General features: G+C 43.1%; 1 protein-coding gene and 1 long non-coding RNA gene across 3 annotated transcripts; one reads left to right on the top strand and one right to left on the bottom strand.

Annotated features, from left to right (window-relative positions):
• Positions 1 to 967: 967 nt before the first annotated feature.
• Positions 968 to 7,107, top strand: LOC115389708 (uncharacterized). The gene is made up of 3 exons (XR_003931625.1): positions 968 to 1,054; positions 6,589 to 6,591; positions 7,097 to 7,107. It is a non-coding gene; the product is annotated as an uncharacterized LOC115389708 (long non-coding RNA).
• Positions 1,652 to 18,842, bottom strand: lcorl (ligand dependent nuclear receptor corepressor-like). Of its 2 annotated transcripts, XM_030093231.1 has the most exons (8): positions 18,693 to 18,842; positions 17,805 to 17,870; positions 15,695 to 15,783; positions 15,381 to 15,504; positions 13,208 to 13,429; positions 13,032 to 13,116; positions 1,892 to 7,065; positions 1,652 to 1,792 (listed from the first exon to the last, which is right to left on the bottom strand). In XM_030093231.1, exons 1-8 carry the CDS (start codon positions 18,784 to 18,786, stop codon positions 1,785 to 1,787), a joined length of 5,862 nt encoding a protein of 1,953 aa, XP_029949091.1. In that variant the 5' UTR covers positions 18,787 to 18,842; the 3' UTR covers positions 1,652 to 1,784. The 2 variants fall into 2 exon arrangements, with proteins under 2 accessions (XP_029949091.1, XP_029949092.1); XM_030093232.1 differs by lacking the exons at positions 1,652 to 1,792; positions 1,892 to 7,065 and adding an exon at positions 9,749 to 12,204.
• Between the last annotated feature and the right edge of the window lie 5,417 nt (positions 18,843 to 24,259).

The following is a 24,259-nucleotide window of genomic DNA, read 5'->3' as shown; positions in this document are numbered from 1 at the left end:
ATGACGAAGCCGACTGGTTATTTTAAGAGACTCTTTATTGTTCCAGTTACAGATTGCGGTTTGTTGCATCTGCAACGGACAGTATAAAAACACAATAAAGAAAATATACAACAGATGTTTAGCACCAGGTTCTTCAACAAAGGGCTGATGGTTCTTTATCACGAGACGGCGCCTCCCCACCGCCCTCATGTTAAAATGGCAACCATAGTGACAGACGTACGTACAAGGGTAGTCAGGCACAATACGCACTACGGGGTTTTGACCTAACAGCAAGACACCTCGGATCAACCAGCCATCTGCACGAAAAGCAGGAAAACGGGACGGTGATCCAAGATTAGTGTTCATCGATGGACTCTCTGGCCTTATTTATCACACAATTGATAAGCAAAATAGCGGTAAGGCCTAGCTGAGCCCCAGTGGAGGTAGGCGTCTCTCGCTGCATCATGACTGTGGTGGGGGTGGGGGAAGGTAAAGCAACCAGCAGAACTCCAGTAAAACAGCAACGCGTCTCCCACCTGTAGCTAATGCTGGCATGTTTAATCAGAACAATTAATGCTATCAAAACAAGTATTTCTTATATTTCTGCTGAGAACAAATCAGGAGGGGAAAACAGTTTCTTGAACAGTATCCTTTAAGACCACATTACACACCTATGGAACAAACTGAAGTAACATCCCAGGCCATCTGTACTTTTCTACATCCATTCGTCTTTCAGCAATTAAAATATTTACTACATACTGATAAATTCTCTAGGTTTGTATTGCACCAAACAGATTCTCTATGTTTTACAGTAGGGGTTGGCAGTGGGACATGGGATGTGCAAAAATCTGGGAGGACTCCATGTAGTGGGTTCAATAATCTCAAATGGAATAGTGCAAGAAGTAGCTCTGACACCTACACACAGTATACGCTTTGGATGAAAACAAGGTGTTCACACAAAGATCAACAAATTAGAACAAGACAGATTCCACAAACTAATAAATTAACCAGAATCTCCTGTTAACAACTGCAAAATGCCATTTTCTTCATCACCTCACACGCCACTCAAAACATGGTGAGTGGTGCTGAGTGATTGCACAATACAGTATTTGGTGGCGGTGGTGGAGTTAATCCCAAAACTTCCTTCATTAAACAACTGCTTTCCTGCAATCAAACTAATAGCAGTGACTAAAACATCAAACCATCTCAAACAAAGGCTCAGATTGAAATCGATTCAAGAATCAAAGGTAAAACTGAATCTGAACATCTTTTTTTTTTTTTTTTTTTAAACCAACAACGTTAAAGGCCTTTAGAATTTGAACTGTGCCGAAGTAAAAGCTGCGATAAATAAATGAAAATAACCTAGGGTTGCAGGTGGGTGGGGTTAGAATTCAGGTCTGGAGTTGCACTAAAATCATCTTTAAGACAGGATGTTGGCCCCGGTATGTTTTGGGGGTGATAGCACCATCGTAATACCTATCCTTCAAAACAGAAAGCTCGACCGGCCAAAGTATAAGTACTTATTCCATCAAAGTCATTACTGACTGGCGTAATGATTTGTTCCACTGTAACATGTTGAGAAAGAAAAATGCAAGATGACTGAAAAAGAAAAGAAAAAAAAATCCATACAAACATATTCATGGATGAAAATAGTGCAACATCACAATTTTAAGTTAGACTGCTACATAAGCGCTGATGGTAAGACTGAGCCATAGTGGAATGGTCAGTCTACGTGGTCAGCTCAATGTCCAAAGGCACCAAGTTAAACCACAGTCCCTTTCCAAGGAAGAGGCCATGTGCTTCATTTAGCTTTCTGTTGGGGGAAGAAGAAAAAAAAGACAACATGAGTTCATTGAGGGATGCCTTGAAACATAACTTATTTAAATCTATTAAAATAAAGCAAACAAATTACCGAATACAAAGTCAGACCACTTCGGCCCGGTCAGGCCCCTCACTCGCGATTGTCGCAACATTTTCGCTGGTGGTGATTGTGATGGTTCAGAAGACACAACCTCGGGACTCTTGCGTCTGCCTCTCTGCCTCTTCAGTGACGTTTCATCCTGTTTAAGGACTGATTTTGGTGTAGAACCGACTAGCTCTGTAGAGGCGGCTTTCTGATTCGCTCTCTTTTTTCTTTCAGTTTTCACAGCTTTAACAACCCTAACCAGTTCCTTTCCCCTTCCTGCAAACAGGTACGCGGAATGTGACCCATTGTCCAGTGTCACAGTACAGGAGTCCCACTCCTCTTCAGTTGATTCGGTGTCTGGAGAGTTGATCTTCCTCAGAAACACTCGGCACTCCTTCAGAGTCTCGGGACTCCAGGCTTTAGAACAGAGGTTCAGCTCTTTGCATACATCCACAGGCTCCTGAGTTTGGTCAGCAGAATTAACGGCAGACCTGCTCTCCAAACTGTTGGAATCATCTTTTTCTGAGCTCTGTAATGCTTTACGTTTAGGTTGACGTGTCGTAGCTCTATGTTCAAGTGAAGAAAATGCTGCTTTGTTTTTCTTTTTCTGCATTTCTTGCCATCCCAGCCTGTCTTTCTTGGTTAAAAACCTTGTTCTTGCTCTTATCAGCGTCGCTTGGAAACTACCTGAGTCCTTGCCTTTCCACACCTGGATTCCTTGATTTACTTTCCCCTTTGAAAACTTGCTAGTAAAAAGTCGTCCTTCAACATTACGTGTTGACAGGCGTGCCTTAATACTTTTTCTCAACCGTCTCTGGGCCTCATGGTGTTGTGAAGGAGTTTTTGGCACAACTTTGGCAAATTTCTTAATGTGTCGCCAAAGCCGCTCCGCTTGAGGACTGTTGCAAACACTTGTTTTGTTGGCAGAGCGAGAAAATTGCACAGGATCATAAAGATTACGGGAGCTTGCCTTCTTGACAATAGACAGAGACCGAGTCTCTGTGGTCTGCATGAACCAGGAGCAGATCTGCTGCATGCTACAGGACCTTGGTTTGTTTGGTGAACAGTCAAACAGCGTTCGGACCACAGACGACTGCTTTGTTTTTCTGGTAACAGAACCCACGCCTTTCGAACCCAATTTAGGATTCAAAGGTGTTTCTTTGTTTTCCACTGAGTCTGAGACCCAGGTGTCTGAGATGACCCGTATCCGCCTGGCAAGCTCCTGGTTCATCGTCTTTTGTTCAGCTGATGGTGTCCACCACTTTGTCTCTTTTGAGGTGAAGATTGGAGCGACGGATACTCCTGCCACTTTGCTAATGTCTTGAGAGCAGCTCTTTTCTTCCTGTCTTGACAGCTGATTATCCTCCCTTGAAGTTTCCACACTTCTCTGGAGACCCTCCTGTCTCCTTTCATTGCTCGCCTTGCTCAGGAGAAGTTGCTTAGAACGGCGCAGCAAAGCATTGCTACGGCTGTAGGATTTGAAACTGGAAGTGGCAACAGCCCGAAGGAAGTGGACTGAGGGTTTTCTCACTCTCATCGAGTGCCGCACTGCCACAGGTTTCTTTGACAGTTCATCTTTATTTTCATTTCTGGTTTCTATAACCTCCTCTGATGGAGTTATTTTGCTTGGTAAGTGACTACTGATTGTCCGGGGCTCTTTGGCAGATTTGAAATGTGGCAGAAGGGACTTCTTATGAATTGTAGTTTCAGAAGGCTGCAGAGGATCTTTATTTATCTGAATTTTGCGTTGCCTTGGTGACACGGTAGTTACTGTGACTGAGATGCCAGATATTTTAACTTTTGCTGGTCTACCTGGTTTCCTCGATGGCGCAGATTCATCCCGCTTCTGACATTTGATATTCCTGCAAGACTGAAGGGCAAGTTCTTTTGCAGGGGAGACAAAATTCAACTCCTCTGAGGCTTTGACACAATCTGGGTTGGCGCTGGAGTTGTGCAATAACATGCCAAAGTCACTTTTAAGACCCACTGCTTTACAAGCGTCACTGAATTCTGTCTGCAACTGGTCAAAACTTTCAGACACTGTTCGTTTATTTCTCCTTGAACGACCATACATCACTGTTATTTTCAGATTCTTGTTAACATTTTCTTCGTCAGATGCTGGGAGATCTTTCCCATTTGTTTTTGCCTCTGTTACTGGATGTACAGCCTTCTCCTTACGTGGCCGACCAATTGGCCTCTTCACTTTTTGCTCCAGCTGAGGCCCCAGTTTCTTCGGTCGGCCTGGACGCCGTTTTGGAGGAGTGGTCTCATGGAGATATGCCAAGTTACTTGGGGACCCCTTGCTCTCATTTCCTGTTGTTCGCTTAGTTGGAGTGCTTTCACCTGATCGCCTTGAACCAATTTTAGGTGACGTAGCTGACCTGTGAGAGGAGGCAAACTTAAATGGTGAAGAGGCAGATTTGGGAGATGAAGAGGCAGACCTGGATGTTGAGGCTAACTTGACTGGGGAAGACACAGACTTGGGTGATAAAGAAGCAGATCTCGTGCGTGAGGTAGCAGTTTTCAGTGGTGAAGAGACTGATTTTTCTCGAGGTGTTGTAGGTTCCTTGGGTGGACTGTTGTGCTTCTGTGGAGTGCCAGACCATGAGGACTCTTCATATGGATCAAAATGCTCTTCTTGTCTATCAGAACCAGAGCCCGCAGATTTGAGGCTGTATCTGATTCCTTCTTTGTCCATTACTGGGGATACAAACATGAGCTTAATAGGACTGGTGTACTGGATTTGAGATTTGGAATGGTTCTCAACACAGGCCTCAGACGTGATAGAGACATCCTTATCTGATGGAGAACTGGACGTCAATGGGGGCCGTGGTCTTCTTGGAGATGATCTCAGTTTTCTAACTGGCGTCATATCACAGTCACTGCCATTTGTGTTGTCTGAGCTGTCTTTTTCAGGAGTATGTACTTTATCCACAGTCGGTGGTGGGACACAGACTTCATTTTTGCGTTTCCTGGACGTTGGTCCATGGTGCTTTTGTGAAGCTTCAATGGGAAGTTTCCCTGGGTTCTCAGGTAAAGATGAATGTTCCTCATCTCTTGATACAAGCTGCGTGTCTGTTTTGTCTGGCTCTTTAGATAAGGTAGGCAGCACATTGGGTGTTAAGTCACTGTCCTTTTGTGCTTCACGATTAAAGATCTTTTCAGAAAAACAGGCAACAAAGAACATCTTCCTGGGCTCTGTAACATAAGATGAAAATCGATGTGGAGGAACTATATTTCTTCTGGATCTTCTTGCCTCTTTAGAGTGGTTTAACTGGGTTTGCTTTCTCATTTTACCTTGATTGTGGTACTCTTTATCTTGTCCTGCTTTTTCAGTCTCAGAGATGTGAACTGAGGAGGAATTCACAAGTTCCTTGTTTTGTACAGCACCGCTGACCTCTACCTGACTTTTAATGGGGCTACGAAACCGTTGTGTTGGCGTAATAGACCCTGAATTATCTTGAGTGTCTAAACTTTCATCTTTCGAGTCCTGCTTGCCAAACGTGCATGGTAAGTCTGGGGTGGGATTTTGAGTATGTGAGAAGGGAAACTCGTTTTCATCACTGGATATTTCTTTTCCTTTGAATTTAGGAGTCTGAAATTCTTCTGTGACAATCACAGTCTGAATCTCTTCTTTAAGATCATTGCTGTTGATTTCTGTTGGAAGCAAGTTAGGGAGTCCTTCCTTTACTTTGTCATTTTCTACAGATGACACACTAACATTAGTTTCCTCTTTAGATATTTCTTTAACTTCATCGGGGTCTGACGGAGGACGTGGCACAACCAGGGTAGCATTTCCTTGTTTCAATCTTGACTTCTTTGCTGGCGGGACCCTCCTCTTACTGCAGGATTGATCGAGCAGGGCAAGCTCTCGCTTTATTTGTAAAGTGTGCCTTCTGGTCGAAGCATCGTCAGCAGGTGTTGCAATAGCAGCAAGGACTTCCTGGCGACGACGGGAGCGAGTATTAGGTGACTTGGATTCTCCATTATCGTGGCGATTGAACAGCTCACTGAGATTGTAGTCACTAGCACGACCCGTGTGAAGCACTGTGGTAATGATTTCAGTCAAATGTGCATCAGCATGAAACGGCAGGTTCTGACTGGTTGAGGGAAATTGCAGTTTTTCCTTCTCAGAGACACAGACGCCTGGAGAAGCTGACGCAGGGTCCTTGTCTAGAGGTCTGATGGTGTCCAGCTTCTCACTGAAGCGATTCATAACATCTTGCAGTAAAGTCCCACTTTGGTTCGTTTCAGCCTGATTACTGTCGGGGGTTTCACACCGTGACTCATCTCCTGCAGCTGAGTCCACATCTGTTTCTTGACGGCTCGTTCTCGCCTGACTAATTTCAGTGCTTGATTCTGTTTGTTCATCTTGCTGATGGTGAAGCAGGGAGGGTGGTTTTTCATCTGTTTTTTTGTTGACGTCTGATGGAATAGGAGACAGAGGGGGAGGAGAAGGGCTCTGCTCTCTTTTCAGGACAGGACAAGGAGGATCTCCATCACCAAGCTCTTGTTTTGTTGAGCTCCTGACTTGTGTCAGGCAGGTTTTGCTTGTACAACAGGGACAGGAGTGGGGATTGTGATGTTTACTTCCTACAGATGAGGTGGGGCAGACACGAGAGGACGGACCACACAACGAAGGAGAGGGTGCAAATGAACACATTATGTTATGTCCAGCAGTTAAGCTTTGGCAGGAGACGCAGTGCGTCCTCTTTGAGCACCCGACAGTGTATTTTCCCAACCTGCACATAGGCACACAGCTGTAGTTTATGTTGTGCAGACTGTCACTTTTACAGTCTTCACAATGGGAGTGGTGGGAGCTACAGGCGGACTGACGGTGTTGTGGATGGCACACTGTGCTGCCGACAGCTTGACGATCGCAGCCAGCTGCAGGGTAACACTGGGTACAGTTGTGGGGTTTACACTGACTGAAAGAGCCTGAATGAGGTGCAGCCTGGGGCTTTCCACCGGAGTGACAGCAGTGAGGTTCAGTCTGATCCACATGTGTGTCATGAACAAACAACAGCAAGTTTTCCTGACGCGCCAGCTTCAGGATCTGGTAGAGTAAGGAGCGGTGGGCTCGGCACAAAGAACTGAGAACAGCATCCAACACACAGCGAAACTTAGTCCTCCGCTGTACTTGATGTCTTTGTTCTTCTGTGAGCGATGACTGCGGGGAGCTGGAGGCAAAAATGCAGAAAGGAAAAAAAGGGCGTTAGGAGGCTTTACTCAGAGCCAAGATGACTATCAAACAAGAAATAGAAAAGAAGCAGAGCAACAACAACAAAAAAGTAATCTGGGTCTCAGCTGCAAGTTTTGTTCCACAGTGTGATCACTGAACGACACACATCAATCATGCCTGAACTTTGGTTTGTAGTTTTTGAGATAAATGCAGCATGTTGCATTGTCTGCATCTACCCGTTTCATAAAAAAAACTCCAATGTCCCTCCATAAGTAAAAACATGATTAAATGAAGTCAAACGTGGACATGTTCATATTCGTCTACAGAAATAAATCTTTCGCATTGGATATAAAAAGTTTAGACCGCCACGCAATACGAGGCCTGTTGGCAAGACAAAGGCTATTTTTAAATCGCCCTTGCCGTTTCGTCAGGCCAGCATAAAGAAAGCTGATGCTTTGACAGTGGTTATCAATTCAAATGGATTGCTTCAGCATTTCTATGAGGCATGATTTCAGCAGAAGTAGATACCACGGCGGCTGGCACTGGGTAATTGTTCAACCGATATATCGTGAAGCACCCTTTCTGGGACTTGACACTAGACACAGCTTCGAAAACATTTTGTGGTTTTGTCAGCAGTGCCAAAAACGACGGAGCCCAACATTCACTGTTATCATTTTTCTTTGGAATGTGAGGGAACTGGAGACAGAAAAAGAAAAAACTTCTGGACAATGAAGAAATTCTGCAAACAAACATGAATTCAATACGCAAAACATACAAATATTACTAGATACCCTATCCTTGAGGATGAAAGCTTTTCAACCAATTTACCTTGAAAACCCCATTACACATGCAAAATATGACAGACAAGTTGAGATTAAAGAACTGTTTTATTGTTACGCTGCTGAAGGCAAATGATAACAATCTGCTGAAAGCAGAAAGAACGATTGTAGAGACGCTCAAATTAAAAGATTTTGTTTCAACAGCACTTTTTTGTTAACAAATTAACAGTTCAAAAAAAGAAAAGAAACTCAGTTGACATGTCCAGGACATGAGAAGCTGAAGGAAGTCTGTCTTCCTGCAGCGCTGTCATTGATTTTTCATTAAGTGTATAGCTTTCACACAGGAAACCGTTCCTCATGATTGAAGTGCTGTATCAGTCCAAGCCTTGTTGGACGGGACAATACATTTAAACCGGTTGTTTTGTTCTTTTTTTAATGAGTATAGTTGTAATCAAATTAGTTTTTAAAAAATCTATTTAAATAATTTAATAGAAACATAAGCACTAAACAACCACAATAGTCAACAGTGTAATTTTCAACAAATCATAGAAGCTAACATTTAAAAGTGTTCATGCAATTGTAGCAATACACATATCACACCGCATCAAAGTGCCTCAATTACAAACCAAGAACTACTACAATCAAACTAGCATAATCACAGTTCTGAAGTACAATCAATAAATATGCAGTAACAACACAAACGGGTTCCTATCGTAGAAATGCTTTTTAGAAATCATAGTGCAATAAGTGATTTATGCATAAATAGCTGATTTATATTAAGTTGCTTCAAACATTTGCCAGCAGTTCAGTCAAAAAAGAAGGAGAAAAAAAAAGCCTTAAGCTAAAAAAGCTCAGGTATGTTCCCAGAATATACTGCAGTTAAGCTTACACAATGACGTAATTATCTATTTCTCAAGAGACGTTTGGGCTTGTTTACAAACTGGCCCGTCGATATAAATAGCAGATCACTCCCAGAGAAGAGATATCACGCTACACTAAGTTGTAGCCCAAGAAGCAGGTACCACGTACCGATACGAGCAGAGACATTCAGGAGCAGAGACATCGGTGTTTGTATAGTTGCCAAGGTTAGAACTTCAAAACGCCACACTATCGAGTGACCAATTAAAAAAAAAAAAAAAAAGCCTTAGAAAAATCAAATGGCTTTACAGTTACCTCCGAGGTGACAAACAACACAGTTAGATAACTAAGAGGGGCAAATGTTCCACTAAGAACATGGCAGATTTCCTGTTAATATCACAGGAGAAGATTTTCAAATATTTTGATTCCAAATTACTGGTTGAGTAATAAGTTTACTCAGAGGTTTGTGTGTAGTGGATGGCAACAGATTTACACTTTGGTGTTGTTCCTTGAGAGATGAAGAGCTTGTTCAGTGTTTCCTAAGCGAGGCGAGCTCTCACCACAGCAGAATCAGTGTCCTCACACAGAGGTCGCCATGTGAAACCTGACGCTGGGCCATAGGCAGATTTAGTTCAGAGGTATATGTGGCAACGAGGTTAGAGAGCGCGCAGCACAGAGACAGAGAGAGAGAGAGACAGAAAGAGAGAGAGAGAGAGAAGCAGGCAGGCTGATGTCACAGCAACACGAACTGAAGCAGCTTTGTGCGGGTAACCCTGAAATGCTGCTTTGGTAGTAGCACTGTTAATGAAGAAGAAGAAATAAAGGCCCGTCTAAAGGCAGTAAATGCGCAACATGTAGAATTTCCCCAGAAACAACACAAGTCTGTAAGCCTCGCACAAAATAGCATTATGCTCACACACTGCCGACTTTTTCCACTAAAAACCTTGCGACTGCTGTAACCTCCAGCAGCCGACACAATCAAGCATCGATAACAAGTAGGCCCATCTCTGTCATTCAGGCTTCACAGCACTACCACAAGTCACCTTCGTATCCTCAGCTGAAATGAGTTAGTTTAGTTTTTTTTTTTTTCTTCATAGCTACGCATATTTTCAGTCAGGAAACCAGTCCTGTAAAGTAAAGTTAAGCAGCAGTCATGTATGAGGTTTACAGTAATACAGCTACAGTAGCGGAGTTAGTAAATATCTGAGTTAATAAAAGAACATCTTCCACAAACAGTACACGTACACAAGTACACACATTTCCCAAGCTTATCAGTGCACATTTGAAAACATGCTGCACGTTTGCATTCCAACGACACTCAGTACAATGTTCAGACTAGCTTGCACAAAAAGAAAGGAAACTATGTGGACACAAAAAAATGGCTTTCTTAAGCTAATCTCTTACACAAAACTCAAGAGTTCAAGATGCAGCCACCACAGCATTTTATACTGTACAATCTCCCTGTTTGTAGAGGTGTCTGGCAATAGTCGTGAGTTTTTCATTTGTCAGAATGGCTCTAAGTCACTTGAATAACCCAGGTAAACGTACCCAGAGAGAGAGATAGAAAGCTGTAAATGACAATCATCAACACTCCATTAACAAGGAGTTTGAACATTTGAATCAAACCTGAATAACCTAATAATCTAACAGCCACAAACATGAGAGTCACACTTTAATGTCTGAGCTCTGAGAGCTCCCACACTGCGTTTCTCAAACTTGGTCCGTAACAATCAGGTAGTCTGTTTTTTTTTTTTTTTTTTGTCCTTATGGATTGTTAAGTCAAAGATTCCCTAAAAAGACCAAACACTCACTTGATTTTATCCGTACTATTTGGGCCCTATAATTTGCAGAATATAGAAAAATGTGTGTGTGAACGTCAAAACCAAATTAATTAAATCAACAAACTTTTTTTATATATATAAAAATCTGTGCCAACCTAGTGAAACAGGGAATTTGGACGACTGTGTCAATATCTAGATACTATAACAAAATGTAATGTGGAGACAATTAAATGGCCAGCTAAAATTTCAATACATGACCCTAGTGACTTGTGTTTTGGTTTTTGTGGGCTTCACTGACAGAAGCATAAATGACACAAGACATGTATTGTAAGATCTTTGATCTTTGGAGATAACAACTGAAGCTATGCGTTTACCTGTCCTTGTAAACAGATGCTGTAAAAAGCACCGCGGCAATAAAGAGGAACAATAAAGCGACTCCAGAGAGCTCCTTCACATGCACGCAGGACAAAGCTGGAGAAATACAGCTTAAAGTGTGACTGTCACATTACAGACATTTAGCTAAAAGACCTGAATATTAATATCTGTGTGTTTTGTAAAGGCATGTGTTGTGTTTCAACAAGTGTCTCCAGAAAACGTGGATTTTTGTAAGAGGTGATGTGTTCAAGTGTTGAGGAGTTCTCGAGGCGTTCTGTGGTCTATAACCTCTTTGCGTCGGCAGTCGAGGTCAGACTCCCTGAGTTAGAACTGGTCGTGGTGCCACAACTGGACGAGTTGGAGCCGGAGGAGCAGAGGTTGGCCAGTTTCTTCTTGGGAGGGTTCTTCAGTGTTCCTGTACGCTCCTTCACTTTGTATTCCAGTGTGCTGTGGGGGACCCCATAAACCCCCTGGGCCTTGGACACGCTCATGCGGCCGGCCATCACCATGGAGATGGCCTCCTCTAACAGCTCGTGGTCGTACTGGCGGTATCTCCCGCGCTTCTTTCGTGGCTGCTTGTCTTTGTCGCGGCATCCCGTCCCGTCTTCGGACTCGTCCAGCGAGGACCCACGCGGTCCCAGGCGATGAGGTGACTGGCTGGCACTGCCCGAACAGCTCTGTGCCAAGAGCGGAGGTCTGAGTTTGAAGAGAGATGAAGGTCTGGCAGTCGCGGCCGATGAACTGGCAGGACCCTCGCTTGATGAGGTACGCTGATGCAGGTTTTCGGCCAAGCTGCAGCTCTCAGCTGACACTGACCTGCTGTGGTCAGACATGGAACGGACCTGAGGAATACGCAAGGTTGTGGGCGGCTCCAAACTCGGGGTGGGACTTGGCGGGGGCTGGAGAGCATCCCTGAGTTGGGGAAAACAGTGAGGAAGGGTCTTCTGGAGACCGCCGGGCTGATGCAGGCTGAGAGCGGATGAGGGGAATGCGTAGTCTCCGTTCTCCTCGGCGGCTCCTCCGATTTCGGCCCGCTCCGCCCACGCCGCCACTTTCTGCAGGACGAGGCGGGCTTCGCCACCCAGCATGGAGGACATCACGCCGTAGGACGTCACTTCATCCCTGAAATCTCCGCTCCCCGGTGTGAGGTGATGCAGCGCCCCCAGCCTCCCCTCGGACCAGCCGTCCAGCGCCCGCCTCAGGGTGTGAAGAGGTATTCCGTAAAGCAACGCGGCCCGCTGCTCCTGCAGCCTCCCTGAACGTATATCCTTCAAAGCCTTGGACAGCAACCCCTCAGACAGCTCCCAGCTCCTCTCAGTGTACTCCTTCTGCCTACGCTGCCTCCTAGGGATGGGAGGACCAAACAGCAGGGTCAGGATGGAGGTGATGGAGGGGGTTTGTGTTTGGCACAGGGGTGAGGGGGGGGATGCAGAACGAAGGGGTCCACTCCTTTATGCCTTGTGTTGGTAACATCACTGCGACTGTTAGTTTCATGTCTGTATGCTCTCAGTCTGTTTCACACACTGCTGCTGTGTGTCTCTCGCGCACACGCGCTGCGTGTGGCGAAGCCTCTTCACGTCCAGGTGGGACGGTCTGTGAAAGGCTGGGGTTACTCTGGCGCTCACATACACCTGCCGCTTTGTGATATCCAGTGAAACGTCCTACATGCTTGACGATCGAATGAGCAAACTCATCGCAAGTGGATGAGTTCGAAAAGGAGAAAACAAAACCCAAAAAAAAAGGAGGTAGAAACGTTGTGAGGTACTGCGAAATGTTCTCCTCTGTACAATCCTGAGCTGTGGGCAAATGTTATGATACGGCCATTGCTGTGACGTTACCGCTCAAGAGATAAAAGAGTCAACCCCATACAAGCACAACATCAAACACAAGTTAGCTTCCTGACATGAAAGACAATTTTCTGATCCAAAGCATTTCAAAACAGGCTGTAGCCGACTAAAACCAAGCCACGCTGATAAAAAATCACTGTAGTCGGAAAACAAATTCTGCACGTTTCCCAAATTATGTTAAAACCTGGAGTCAAGCATTTCGAATGTGTGCATTTTTTTTTTTACAGTGTTTATGGAAATCTACATCTTATCTGGAAGTTATAGTTTGTTTTTTCCCCAAAAAACCTCTTATCCCAAATTCAATAAAGTAATCAGAACTCTTACCCCGAGGCCTTGTGGTCAGATGACGACGACGATGATGAAGTTGTTGAGGAGGCAGAGTTTCGGTTAGAAAGGTCAAGCACGCCGTCTGTTAAGAGAAAACAACACAGGACAGTTAACGACGTCGTTTTCGTGCTTCGGCGCCTTCAGGACAAACTCAGTCTTACGCTCTCCCCGACCTGGTTCAGGTTCACTTTCTTTCCCCTCGTGTGTTCGGCTCACGGTGAGGTCCAGAGGGGCGTCAGACGCTTCTGACAGAGGAGACGAGGTCCTTGTGACCCCGTTTGCACTGGTCTGGAGCAGGCACTCGGACGCGTACTCCAGGGCGAACTGATGTATCATCTTTTTCATCAGCTCCTGAGCAATCAGAGGAATGTTGGAATCGCAGCTCGAGGGCACGTCTGAGGAAGGCAGCAAAGGAAAGAGCAGTTACGCAGGTTGCATACGTTTGGAACATAACACAGCGTAAGAAATAAGACAACATTTTAGGACACATGACAGGCACAGAGAGAAACACCTGCTGGTTCAAAATATATTGGCAGAAAGAAAGAATCTCAATCACAAGGTTTTAAAACAAGGTTACTGTGATTTTTATGAGGCAACTCACATTAGTGCTGTTTAGGTGAATGACCTATGAACTGACATGAACTTCAACAAGTTTTGTTTTTTTCCTGGAACACCTTGTGAGCCACAGTCACTGTTACAAATCTATTTATGTCGACAAACTTGCACTGCTGGATTGACACGCCTGGAGGACGGGTTCTGCCAAGAGTGTTTTGGCAACGGGCCAGCTGTTTCATCAGCTGCACCGGGACACAAGGGTTATCCGTGGAAGCTGGGCCAATTTAATTACACGTGTACAATATGTTTACGCGGACTATACACCAAGGGCGACTTTCACACAAATTCCTTTTGTGGCCAGAAAACAGCAACACCGCAGCTCATGATCTACTTATCCGTAAACCGGCCACCGCACAGTATCAGCTGGGACGCTGCTTCAGTGAGGCGTTATGGACATACCGAGGTTATCATTTAGACAGTTTGATTTCTTCCTCCTTTTATACAACGTCAAGCAGCTGCTTGTCTGGGGGCACTGTTACTGGGATACCAATTGTGTTTCACACAGTGCGTTAAAGGCTCTGCAAATTACAAATGACAGAACCTGAAATACCAAGGAAAGGTAACTAATTAGTAACTACTTCAAACTAAATTCACAGACTGACAGTGAAAGAACACTGCTATTTATAGATGCAAATCTCATGGCACAAAGACAATAACAATACCTGCCAAGGAGTTTAAACATCATGAATAATATAATCAAAGCAATATTAATCAACAGTATCATACACGACATGTTCACCTAACATAGAACAAAATTCAACAAAACCAACAAAAACAAAAGACATCTAATCACTTTAACCCGTTACCAACTCTGCAAAACCGTAACAAACTACGATGTGATACAAAAAGTTGGAGCTGACTTCTTTTGAAATGAATTAACTTCACTGAAGTTAAGAGAATTATGGATGCACCATCACCATTTTTCATACAGACAAGTGCAACCACTAACCTTCGGCTTCTTGCAGATACTGAGTAATTATTAAGCCTAATTTATTCCATGTGTAAAGAACATGCTGCATTGACCGAGCTCTCAGTGTACCGGCACATGATCCAGCTCACTGTTAATGAGTATCTCAGTCATACTCCATTCATGTAGCATCATGAAACATGCAGCATAGCTGGTGTGTGAGTCTTCAAACTCTTCAGCATGGAGCACGGCTCGAAGTGGAATCCTTCTGGAAGCACCGAGCAGCTGAGCTAATGAGTGACGTTCAGATAATTCTGGTTCAAAAGTCTCTGGTGATTAAATTGCAGGTGTAGAACACATCCTCTTAATATATTGGTAGAACAGAATTTCAAGTTTGCCTTACTTTGGTCATTCTCATTCATTTCAAAGACTCTTTAAACCACTGACATCGCTTTGTGCGCGGCTGTCCTTTGATATGATCTGACCAGCAAGGTCAGGGGTACCAGGAGGAAGCTGGCTCTGGGTCGTGAACAGATCACATTCAGGAGCAGCAGTATCAGAAAGGGGGAATCTCAAACCGTGACGCATTAAAAAAAAAAAACAAAAAAAAAAAAGCACCAGGTTTTCCAGCCAGATAAATCCGGCATGCACCAGTGTCATTTATCAACTGCACTGATTCACACTATTGATGCTGAAACGCCCATTCAGGCAGTAACTGAATAACTACAAGAGGAAGGCTAACGGCAGTGTGTCTGCAGGAGGACTGTCCAACAAGCTGATAAGCTTGAAATATGGTCTACAACTCAAAAATACACCCGACTCACCTTTCTTGTGAAACACAGCTTGGAGGAACCTGTGTGCTGATTGGCTCTCGATGGCAGTCGAAGCCTGACAAGGAGAGTATTCAGAGGGGGAGGAGAGGGGCGGCGAGGCTGCAGGGACTTGATCCTACATGAAAAACAGACAAAGTCACCATTTTTTTTTCTCTATTGTAATGAATAAAAACACAATAACGTCTTTCATCAAGCACATATTGCACGTTAAATAAATTTCATGTCTGGGAACGGTTGCCAACAGCTACAAATAACCTTGACGAGGAGGGAAGCTATTTCTAGAATGTTTTGACTACAGTTCTTACACTGAGTTTGTCCAGGGGGAGATGGCAGAACGAACATTGAGAACAGCTTCCATCTGGGGACCAGTCATCCACTTCTTCAGGTTCACAGTCTAGGAGACAACACAAGCGGGAAATATTAAATGTGCACATGAAAACAAAACAAATCACACTTTACACCTTGGGGTGAATAAACAAGAGGCTGGAATGGCTGCCAAGCTGCATCTTCACACCACTTCTGTAGCTACAGAGCATGTCGCATTTTGTTTTCAAGATACGCTAGATAAATGAAGCAGTACAGAAGCTTCAACAAACACTAAAACCACACAAACATGAAAGTGACGGGCACCACAATATTTTCTCAATATCTATTCTGACAATTATTTACTTTAAATAATTACAAGTCATTTATATAAAATAGAGATGACAATAGACAGTTTTAAGCAATGATTAAAAAAGCCAATACAAGGCAAGCAACACAGTGGAAGTGCCATCAATAACTGATATTTTTAAAACTGATTACATCAGGAGCAATTAAATCAACGTCAACAATTTAACTGAGCGATTCATCATGGCTGCCAGGTCTCGATCGCACGAGATCTGATTATATTCCAACCCCACTCAAACTCCAGATGGTACTGCGGAGCGCACTGCGATCCCAGGGAGCGAAACCGAGCTGTATGTTTTGGCTGTTGATCCCCAGGAAGTGCCAGAGGCCTGAGAAATCACCATGCTAACTGACTTAAACACTAGGACTACTGGGAGAGAAAGGCTGGGAGGCAAAGGGCGAGCTTTCTCGGTGTATGAAAGTGAATGTGTGCATTTATAAAAAATAAAAAGAGTTAAAGTGATTATTCTGCTTTTTGAGCTAATGTACACGTTACGAGCCTAGAAAGGAGGAAATTATGACAAAAACCATCACAAATGACACTAAACCCTTGTCACAGTCAGTGGGTATGGCATTCATAGATCTAATAGGAAATCCTCTTGAATGCTAAATAAATTTAAAATCGAGTACTGATGACTGAATGTCTAAATAAAAAAGATATATAATGCAGAGGAAATGACTAATGTCTTATTAAATGAGGACGATGCGATACTATAATCTTAACCAGTGTAATTACAGGTTTACTGTTTATTCTGAAATGTATTTTTTGCAGTGCAAATCCTCCAACCACAAAATGTTTTTCAATTCTTCTTTAACAGTGGTGCCTTGCAGCACACTGCAGAGTATAGCTGCAATACTGCTTGTGTTTTTATGGAACTTGGCAAAGTGGCCGGTGATCACACCGAGATGCAAGCCGACAAAAACAAAAGGTTTGAGGTGGAGTGTGACTATGTTAACATCTGAAATGAGAGTTGCTTTCAGCTGCAGCACACCATCATGTGATGGGCTCGTTTATCTTTCTGAGACAATCGTTTGTGGGAAAACGTTGTCCAATGATACCAGTAACTTTGCCATGGGTCATGAGAGTAGAGGCAGATTCCACCCATAGTCAGAAAACTAAAGCGCACTGTTTTAGTAAGTTCTGTCAAATCTCACTGCAACATCCAGTACTGTATATACATTTATAGTGACTCAATCAAAGAGCCACTATATTGCTGCTCATGAAACGCATTATGGATAAACCATAAAATAGACCGGGTTGAGAGACGAGTCACACACAGTTTGCTTCCTTCAAGGCATGCAGATTTCTGTCAAGATGTTATCAGATTTGGTCAATTCGAGCGACGAGACATGCCAATCAAAAACATTTCCATCAATAAGAGAAACAAATTTGATGGCATTATAAGTTTGATGAAATTGTCGCAGAAAATCAAAAAAGGCATCATTCAGGTAGAGCTACTTTCTCCAAAGGTAGAAACATTTAGAAAGGCATTCTCATTTGTGAGGTTAATATCTTCATTTTACCACAGGAGGAAGCTAAAATTCGTAACCATTTGGGTGGGAAAGGAAATAAATATGTAAATACACACTGTAACTGGCTGAAGGCATCGGAAAACACCACAATACATTAAAAATAACATGTGAATGATGACGAGCAGTTCCAGTTGAACATAATGAGAACAACCATCATGATCAGGGGTTTTCACATGCTGCTATGAAAATAATAAGAAAAAGAAATCAACCCACCGGCAAATAAATTGAGGTCTCTGAGCAGCAGTGGGCCATAGATTCCCTCCAGAATGCTTTCAAACCCTGGAAGACAAAACAGACAGAAGCAATCTGTCAGCTTTGATATGAACAGACTGAGAGGCTGGATGTACTGAACCTGAGGATGTGTTTTCCTTCGATGCGTCAAGATTTGCTCAATAAAAACAAAGAATGTTTTCAAGTCGAGGAAGACTGTTCAAAGCGTGACATCTCAGTATCTGGACCACCTGATATAAGACGCAGACTCTTCGCTGACAGCTGTGTCAATAAGCCTTTGTTTACATGAAGATCTGGATTTTGTTGTCTTTATGGTTCAGCCTTAGAAACAATAGGATGCTTCTGACTCCATATGAGTTAGCCTTCGTTACCGGCTTCACAAAACAAAAACTGCAGAACAAAACAAAAATAGAACAAACGGCAACCGGACACCGCCGAAATAACGGATTTTCTTATGTCGCTAAGATATTAGCTGCCTTGTCTTAGCAACAACACCCTCCCCCAAATAACAGCGATAAGAAACGATTTAGCGTAGCTTTAGCATAGCTCCCAACTGTGTCTGACAATTGAAGACAATGTTGAGTGTCAACAAATTCGACATGACATAGAAGGTGCGATTAAGAAATCCATTTTTTTATGTCCAATGTCCAACAGAGCTAAGACCCACGGCCGGTTGGCTATCTGAGAAGGACAAAGAAAATGAGCCAACACAAGCGGCTAGCCAGCTGGTAAATATTAGCCAGGCAGCTTAACTTCACCGCTCAAGGTGCTAGTTAGCTTAGCATTAGCACACAGGTCGGAGCAGCATTCGGTTAAATCCTTGTCCTTCGTTCATTTCAAACCAGAAATCAATTTGCATAAGAAACATACCAATGCAGTGTATCAGTTTGTGTCGCCAGGAGTCAAGTTCCCGCCGAAACCCTCTTCTTTCTGCCGTGCATTTGATGCACTGGACAGTCGCCATTCTCGATCCGTCCCCCCCTCTCTCTCCCTCTCTCTCCCTCTCCCTCTCTCTCCGTCTCCCTCGCGCTCTCTCTCTCTATCTCAACGAACGACAGGAAGCGGCGGAGGAAAAGTGCTGCTGCGGCGCTGCAGTACCGCAGCTCACCGCCAGGAGGAAAAGTCATACCGCAGCTCACCACTAGGTGGAGCTACTCTACCAGAGATTGACGACCAGCACGCGCAGGAAAAGATTACAATAGAATAGAATAGAATAGAATAGAATAGAATAGAATAGAATAGAATAGAATAGAATAGAATAGAATAGAAGCACTTAATTTGGCCCAGAGGGAATTTCCCCACAGTGGACAACACACAGAATAAATAGATTGTAAGTTAAAATGTCCATAAGACAGAATAATGTCAATAAGATAGAATTAAACTTGAATAATTAGTATGAAACACTAATAAATACAGGGCTAAATGATGACTGGTGTAAGCAACAAGGAATAAAATTAACAGAAAAATGCAACAAACATTATTTACAAAAAAGAGTAATATAATCTGATGGTCACTGTGGTGCCCCGTGGTGCACTTGAATGTTGCTGAAGGAAAAATGGAAATAAAGGAGAGAAGATAAAAAGAAAGAGAACAAAAAAAAGTGACATCCTCATGCTCAGAAGTTTGGGTTTACATAAATACATTTTCTAAGATTCTTATTTGTCCTAATCCAATTAGCTTTATTGAAAATAAGATGTTAACTGAGAAAATGTTATGTTTGAACTTTTTATGAAAAGCAGCAAAAAATATTTTTCCCCAGAGTTTTTGCAACAATAAATATATTACATTGACATCAGGTAAATACGCAGAACTGCTTTATACCATATCAAGTAGGCCTACTTCAAACAACAGATTCAGGAAAGGTTGTCGTGCACTTCCCAAGTTGAAATTAATTTCACTATTGACAATAATTATTTTAACATTTAAGTTATTATGTTATTATTCAGAATCAGAATAAAGCTTAGCCAGCTTTACCAGCAGAGCAAAGCTTTAGCTTGACAGCGCACAATCAGATGTCTATAGTTTTATTTCTCTTGGAACAATCACCTTTTTATGTTTTCCCATAAAGCAATTTAAATGAAAGGACAAAAACAGACTAACAGGAACAGAATAGTTTAGTCTCTTAACACACTCACACCTAGGGGCAATATAGGGTCAATAATTAACCTCACCCACAGGTTTTTGAACTGTGGGAGACACAAGATTGCACAAATGGGAGAACATGCAGTCTCCACACAGAAAGGTTCCATCCAGTATTTGAAGTACCCATAGTGTCTTGCTATGAGGTGAGAGCACGAGCCACTGCTCCACCGTGCATGCATACAAAGAGCATACAGAGCCCTTCAACATGCAATCTCTTTAGAAACTAAAGTCCAACACATGGTCAGTAAATGCTCATGTCAACCTAAAAAGTCTTCAGTGGAATGAGTGGATACAATACATTAATGGTGGTACATGAGCAGTATGAACAAAAATGTAATTGTTATATATATTGCAACTGGCATTATATATATATATATATATATATATATATATATATATATATATATATATATATATATATATATATATATATATATATATATTAACAGAACATACACGATACGTTACTCTAGGAACTAGCAACTCTGAATAATCATTGCTTTCATCAACTTTTTTTGGTTTCAGTATTTGCAGGTTATTTAATGATGATGATGATGATTTGATGGTACTTTAAAAAAATAACTGAAAAAAGGGTGCCACTTTTTTTTCAGCATTTCCTCCGCAAAAAAGTTCACGTTTGTCCTACGAACATACAAAAATGTTCCCTAAAATTCTTATTTTACATAATTATGGGTATGATGTGGTTTAATGAATATTGATCAATTGTTCATTTTCCTTTCCGATTCATTTCAAGTTCATACATTATATCTGATAGCAAGGTGAACCTATATTGCTTTTCTTTTTCTCACAGCGCCTCCTCCACTAGATGGAAGCAGAGTATTTGATAGTTTGCCACTATTACTGGCACAATCTAATTTGTCTGACCATCGATTCGTCCTTATTTATTGATCATTTGACCAAGTCTAGTCATGCCAAGTTTTTCCAACAGAGAAATAAAAAATTGGACCATCTCCATCTGGTTTGATGAACTCATTTTAGTTGTTTGTTTTCACATAGGTGATTTAGAATGACCACTGATCCGGGATGTTTTAATTGATTGCAGTATCAATTGACATGCTAGTACAGTGGTGGTTATTGTTATTTCATGACTGAAAATGCAAATTCAAATGAAAATGTAATCATACAGTGTTTCATGTAATTGATCACACTTTATGCATTGAGAAGCTGGTGCTTCGGAGATGACTGACAGTGACAATATCACAAAACAGTTTGGGTCAAGGAAACACTGCATACAAGAAAGAAATAGATACTTCATTTCTTCAATTCTACTCATTCTAGTAAGTACCCTGGTCCATTTAGCAGGTACTGACATTCACAAAAGCACAAACTGTTTGCAAAGCACTCATTCAGCACGACTCTGTTCTGCTGGAAAAGGACTTTAGCTATTCAGTCCAATAATATAGAACCCTGAAAATATATGAGAACAACTGCGAGGGATGGAAGTGGATTAACGAAGAGTGTGAAGCTGATAGAGCGATCGCCAGAGGCAGAGAGGCTGGATACAGAACGTATGACGGTGAGCTGTAAAGGGGGGCTGCGTGGGGCAGACAGGCAGATGTGATTGAATTTTGAGCTTGCAGGAGGCAAGCAAGTGTCACGGGCCCAGGTGGAAATTGTTGTCACGGTGACTTAGGGTGTTGTTGCCGTGGAGATGGCGATGAAAGCCAGCAGTCTGGTAACCGGTATTTCTGGGCCGGAGCGTGACCAACAGCATGCAGCCCCCACGCCTCAGGGACGGGGATGATTATGTGCAGGGTCGCCACAGCGGCGTGTGTATTGTGCACTCTGTGTTTCTACACTTGTTAACACGGGTTTCTCCATGCACACGTGTGTGTGTGTGTGTGACGGCTCAGTCCACCTCCAGTGTGATGGCAGATGTATTGAGTGATTGGGAAATGAGCAGCAGCTTAGCACCAAGGTGGTGGTCCCTCTGCTGCCCCTGGAGCCGCCCAGAGGAACCTTTAACACCTCAGTTATCACTATATCTCATTACTGCAACACCCAGCAGTCCAAACCGAAGCGACGGCCGCTCAGAGATGTGCGCGCCTGCATGAGTCTGGGAAGCACCGTGGAGGAGCACACCTGGATCTTGTTAGAAAGTTCAGTAGAGGGGCACAGTAGCTACACATTTTAATTTCTCTCTGTTTTAGCGCCCGAACAAGTCCAAGCACAACAGCCAGAAACAGGAATCAAACATGACTGCTCCAAGACAAGTCATTACACCAAAGAATAAAGAATCTCCTCAAAATAACCAAGAAAAAAAAATGACGACTAAATATTTATATTTTACAGAGTGTAATTCATTCATTTTTTCCGGTAGTATCCATCCATCTGGTCCTTCTAACTGGGGATCATGGGGCGCTGGAGCCCGTCCCAGCTGACAGGCTACACCCTGAAGAGGTTGCCAGTCCATTAACAGGACAAACAGAGGGATATTTACACATACCAGCAATTTAGAGCCAGCAATTACCCTCACATGCATGTTTTTGGACAGTGAAAGGAAACAGAAGTATGTGAAGAAGACCCGCACACGCACAGGGCAGACTGAGGAATGAGTGTTAACCTCAACGCCACAATGCAAGCCCTTCCCAGTGTGAACCGCTCTCCTTGCTTTCTTTCTCGTGGTTCCCTGAAGAGGGCAGTGTGGATGTTGTTTGCTCATTTCACTTTGCAGGTGCATTTCATGAGCATAAATTTGTATAAAAAAGAAACAGATGATTAGAACCAGTTCTCCATATGCCATAAAAACACCTCACCATGTTAATACAAACAGGGTTTAGCTGGTATTAGTGCGGTTTTATTGTTCACACTGGCAATTAAAGTGGCGTGTCTGCTTTTCACGAGCTCGCTCTCGTTGCCCCGTGTGCCACAGAACCGAATGCGACGCATATTTCCCATGGCTTTTCTGCTTGTTTCATCCCGTTCTGAATTCAAGGCGTTCTTCTGAGTTTACAGCATTGTAAGAGAAGGCAAGGGCTAATTTAAGCACATGACTACTTCCTGCCTTAATTCTGATACAGATTTTATTTCAGTGGCATGAGGAGGACAAACTCCAGAGGGGATCATGTTCAATCAGAGAAGCAAGACGTCATGTCTAAACACTCAGACTTTGACTGATAGATTGAGAATGCTCCTTGTGTTACCAAATTCAGATATATTTACACACTATTAAATTTAATGATTTAAATCAATTTTTTTTATTTTTTACTCAGGAGTCCATGGTCTCTCTGTGTTTTTGGCAGCCGCCTTCTCTTTAATATCTGACATGTTGCAGATGCCTACCACTCACTGGGACCCTTAAAATAGAATTTCCAAAAACAATTTCAAGAACCTGCTTTGAAAGTCTTGGCATTGCTTTTTTTTATGGACACACGAAGGGGGGGAGGCATGTGAACTCAAAGAATATAAGCATGGAAATGATTACCTGGGTGTTTTTCTTGTTTTTTCGAGCGTGCGCTGGAGTGTGAGTTTCTGTGCATGTAGAATACACACGCATGCGTGCGCGAGGTAGAGTCTTGGGGATTAGTATTATGGTTGGAGCATGGCCATTGTGATTATTACAGTGATGCAGTACTCAGGTCCCTGCAGAATCCAGTGTGAACCCTCACTTCAGCTTCCCATGTCCAAACGTTCAGCTACACTCGCTGTTGAGCAAGCGAATGCATAAAGACATCTGTTTAGAATTCCTGGCTCTGAGCGAGAGATGGTGGTCGCTGTGTGACACGGTAAGGTTTATTTGTGATAGAGATTTCTCTACATTCCTCTAGAAAGGTCTGCCAACGCGTTCTGGCTCGTCAGACAGATATAACCCATAAGCCATTGAAGCTGTCCTCTGGATTAGAGCGATAAACTACAGAAGTGGAGGTGTACGGAGGAAAGGCAAACAGAAAAGAGGAAGGAAGGTCAAAAACTGTGGAAAGAAGTGTATAATTTGAGCTGGAGAGGGTGTGTGTGGATGTGCACGCAGAGACCAGGAGAGCTGCACTGCTGTGCGGGGAGACGCCAAGCTGCTGCCGATTTGAACAAGTCTTTCATAACTTGTGCTCAGTTCAACTGGTTTCAGCTGACCCCCATCAGCTCCCTCTCCGCCTGAGCTGTCTGTCTTCTGTGCATCTGGGCAGGTCTGTGGGTAAGACGGGGCTCGATGGGATGTGTGTTGTTCCGGAGGCAAAAGGTAAAAAGCGGCTCCAGAGGCTTATGCAGCACAGGAGCACTACCAAGGATTATCATTAATTCTGCACACAATGAGGCACTTGACTTTGAAGACGGACACT

This window comes from Salarias fasciatus, chromosome 6 (assembly GCF_902148845.1).
Source record: "Salarias fasciatus chromosome 6, fSalaFa1.1, whole genome shotgun sequence".
Lineage (NCBI taxonomy): Eukaryota > Metazoa > Chordata > Actinopteri > Blenniiformes > Blenniidae > Salarias > Salarias fasciatus.
The sequence above is the reverse complement of the archived record's forward strand: the minus strand, read 5'-3'. Positions and strand labels throughout refer to the sequence as shown.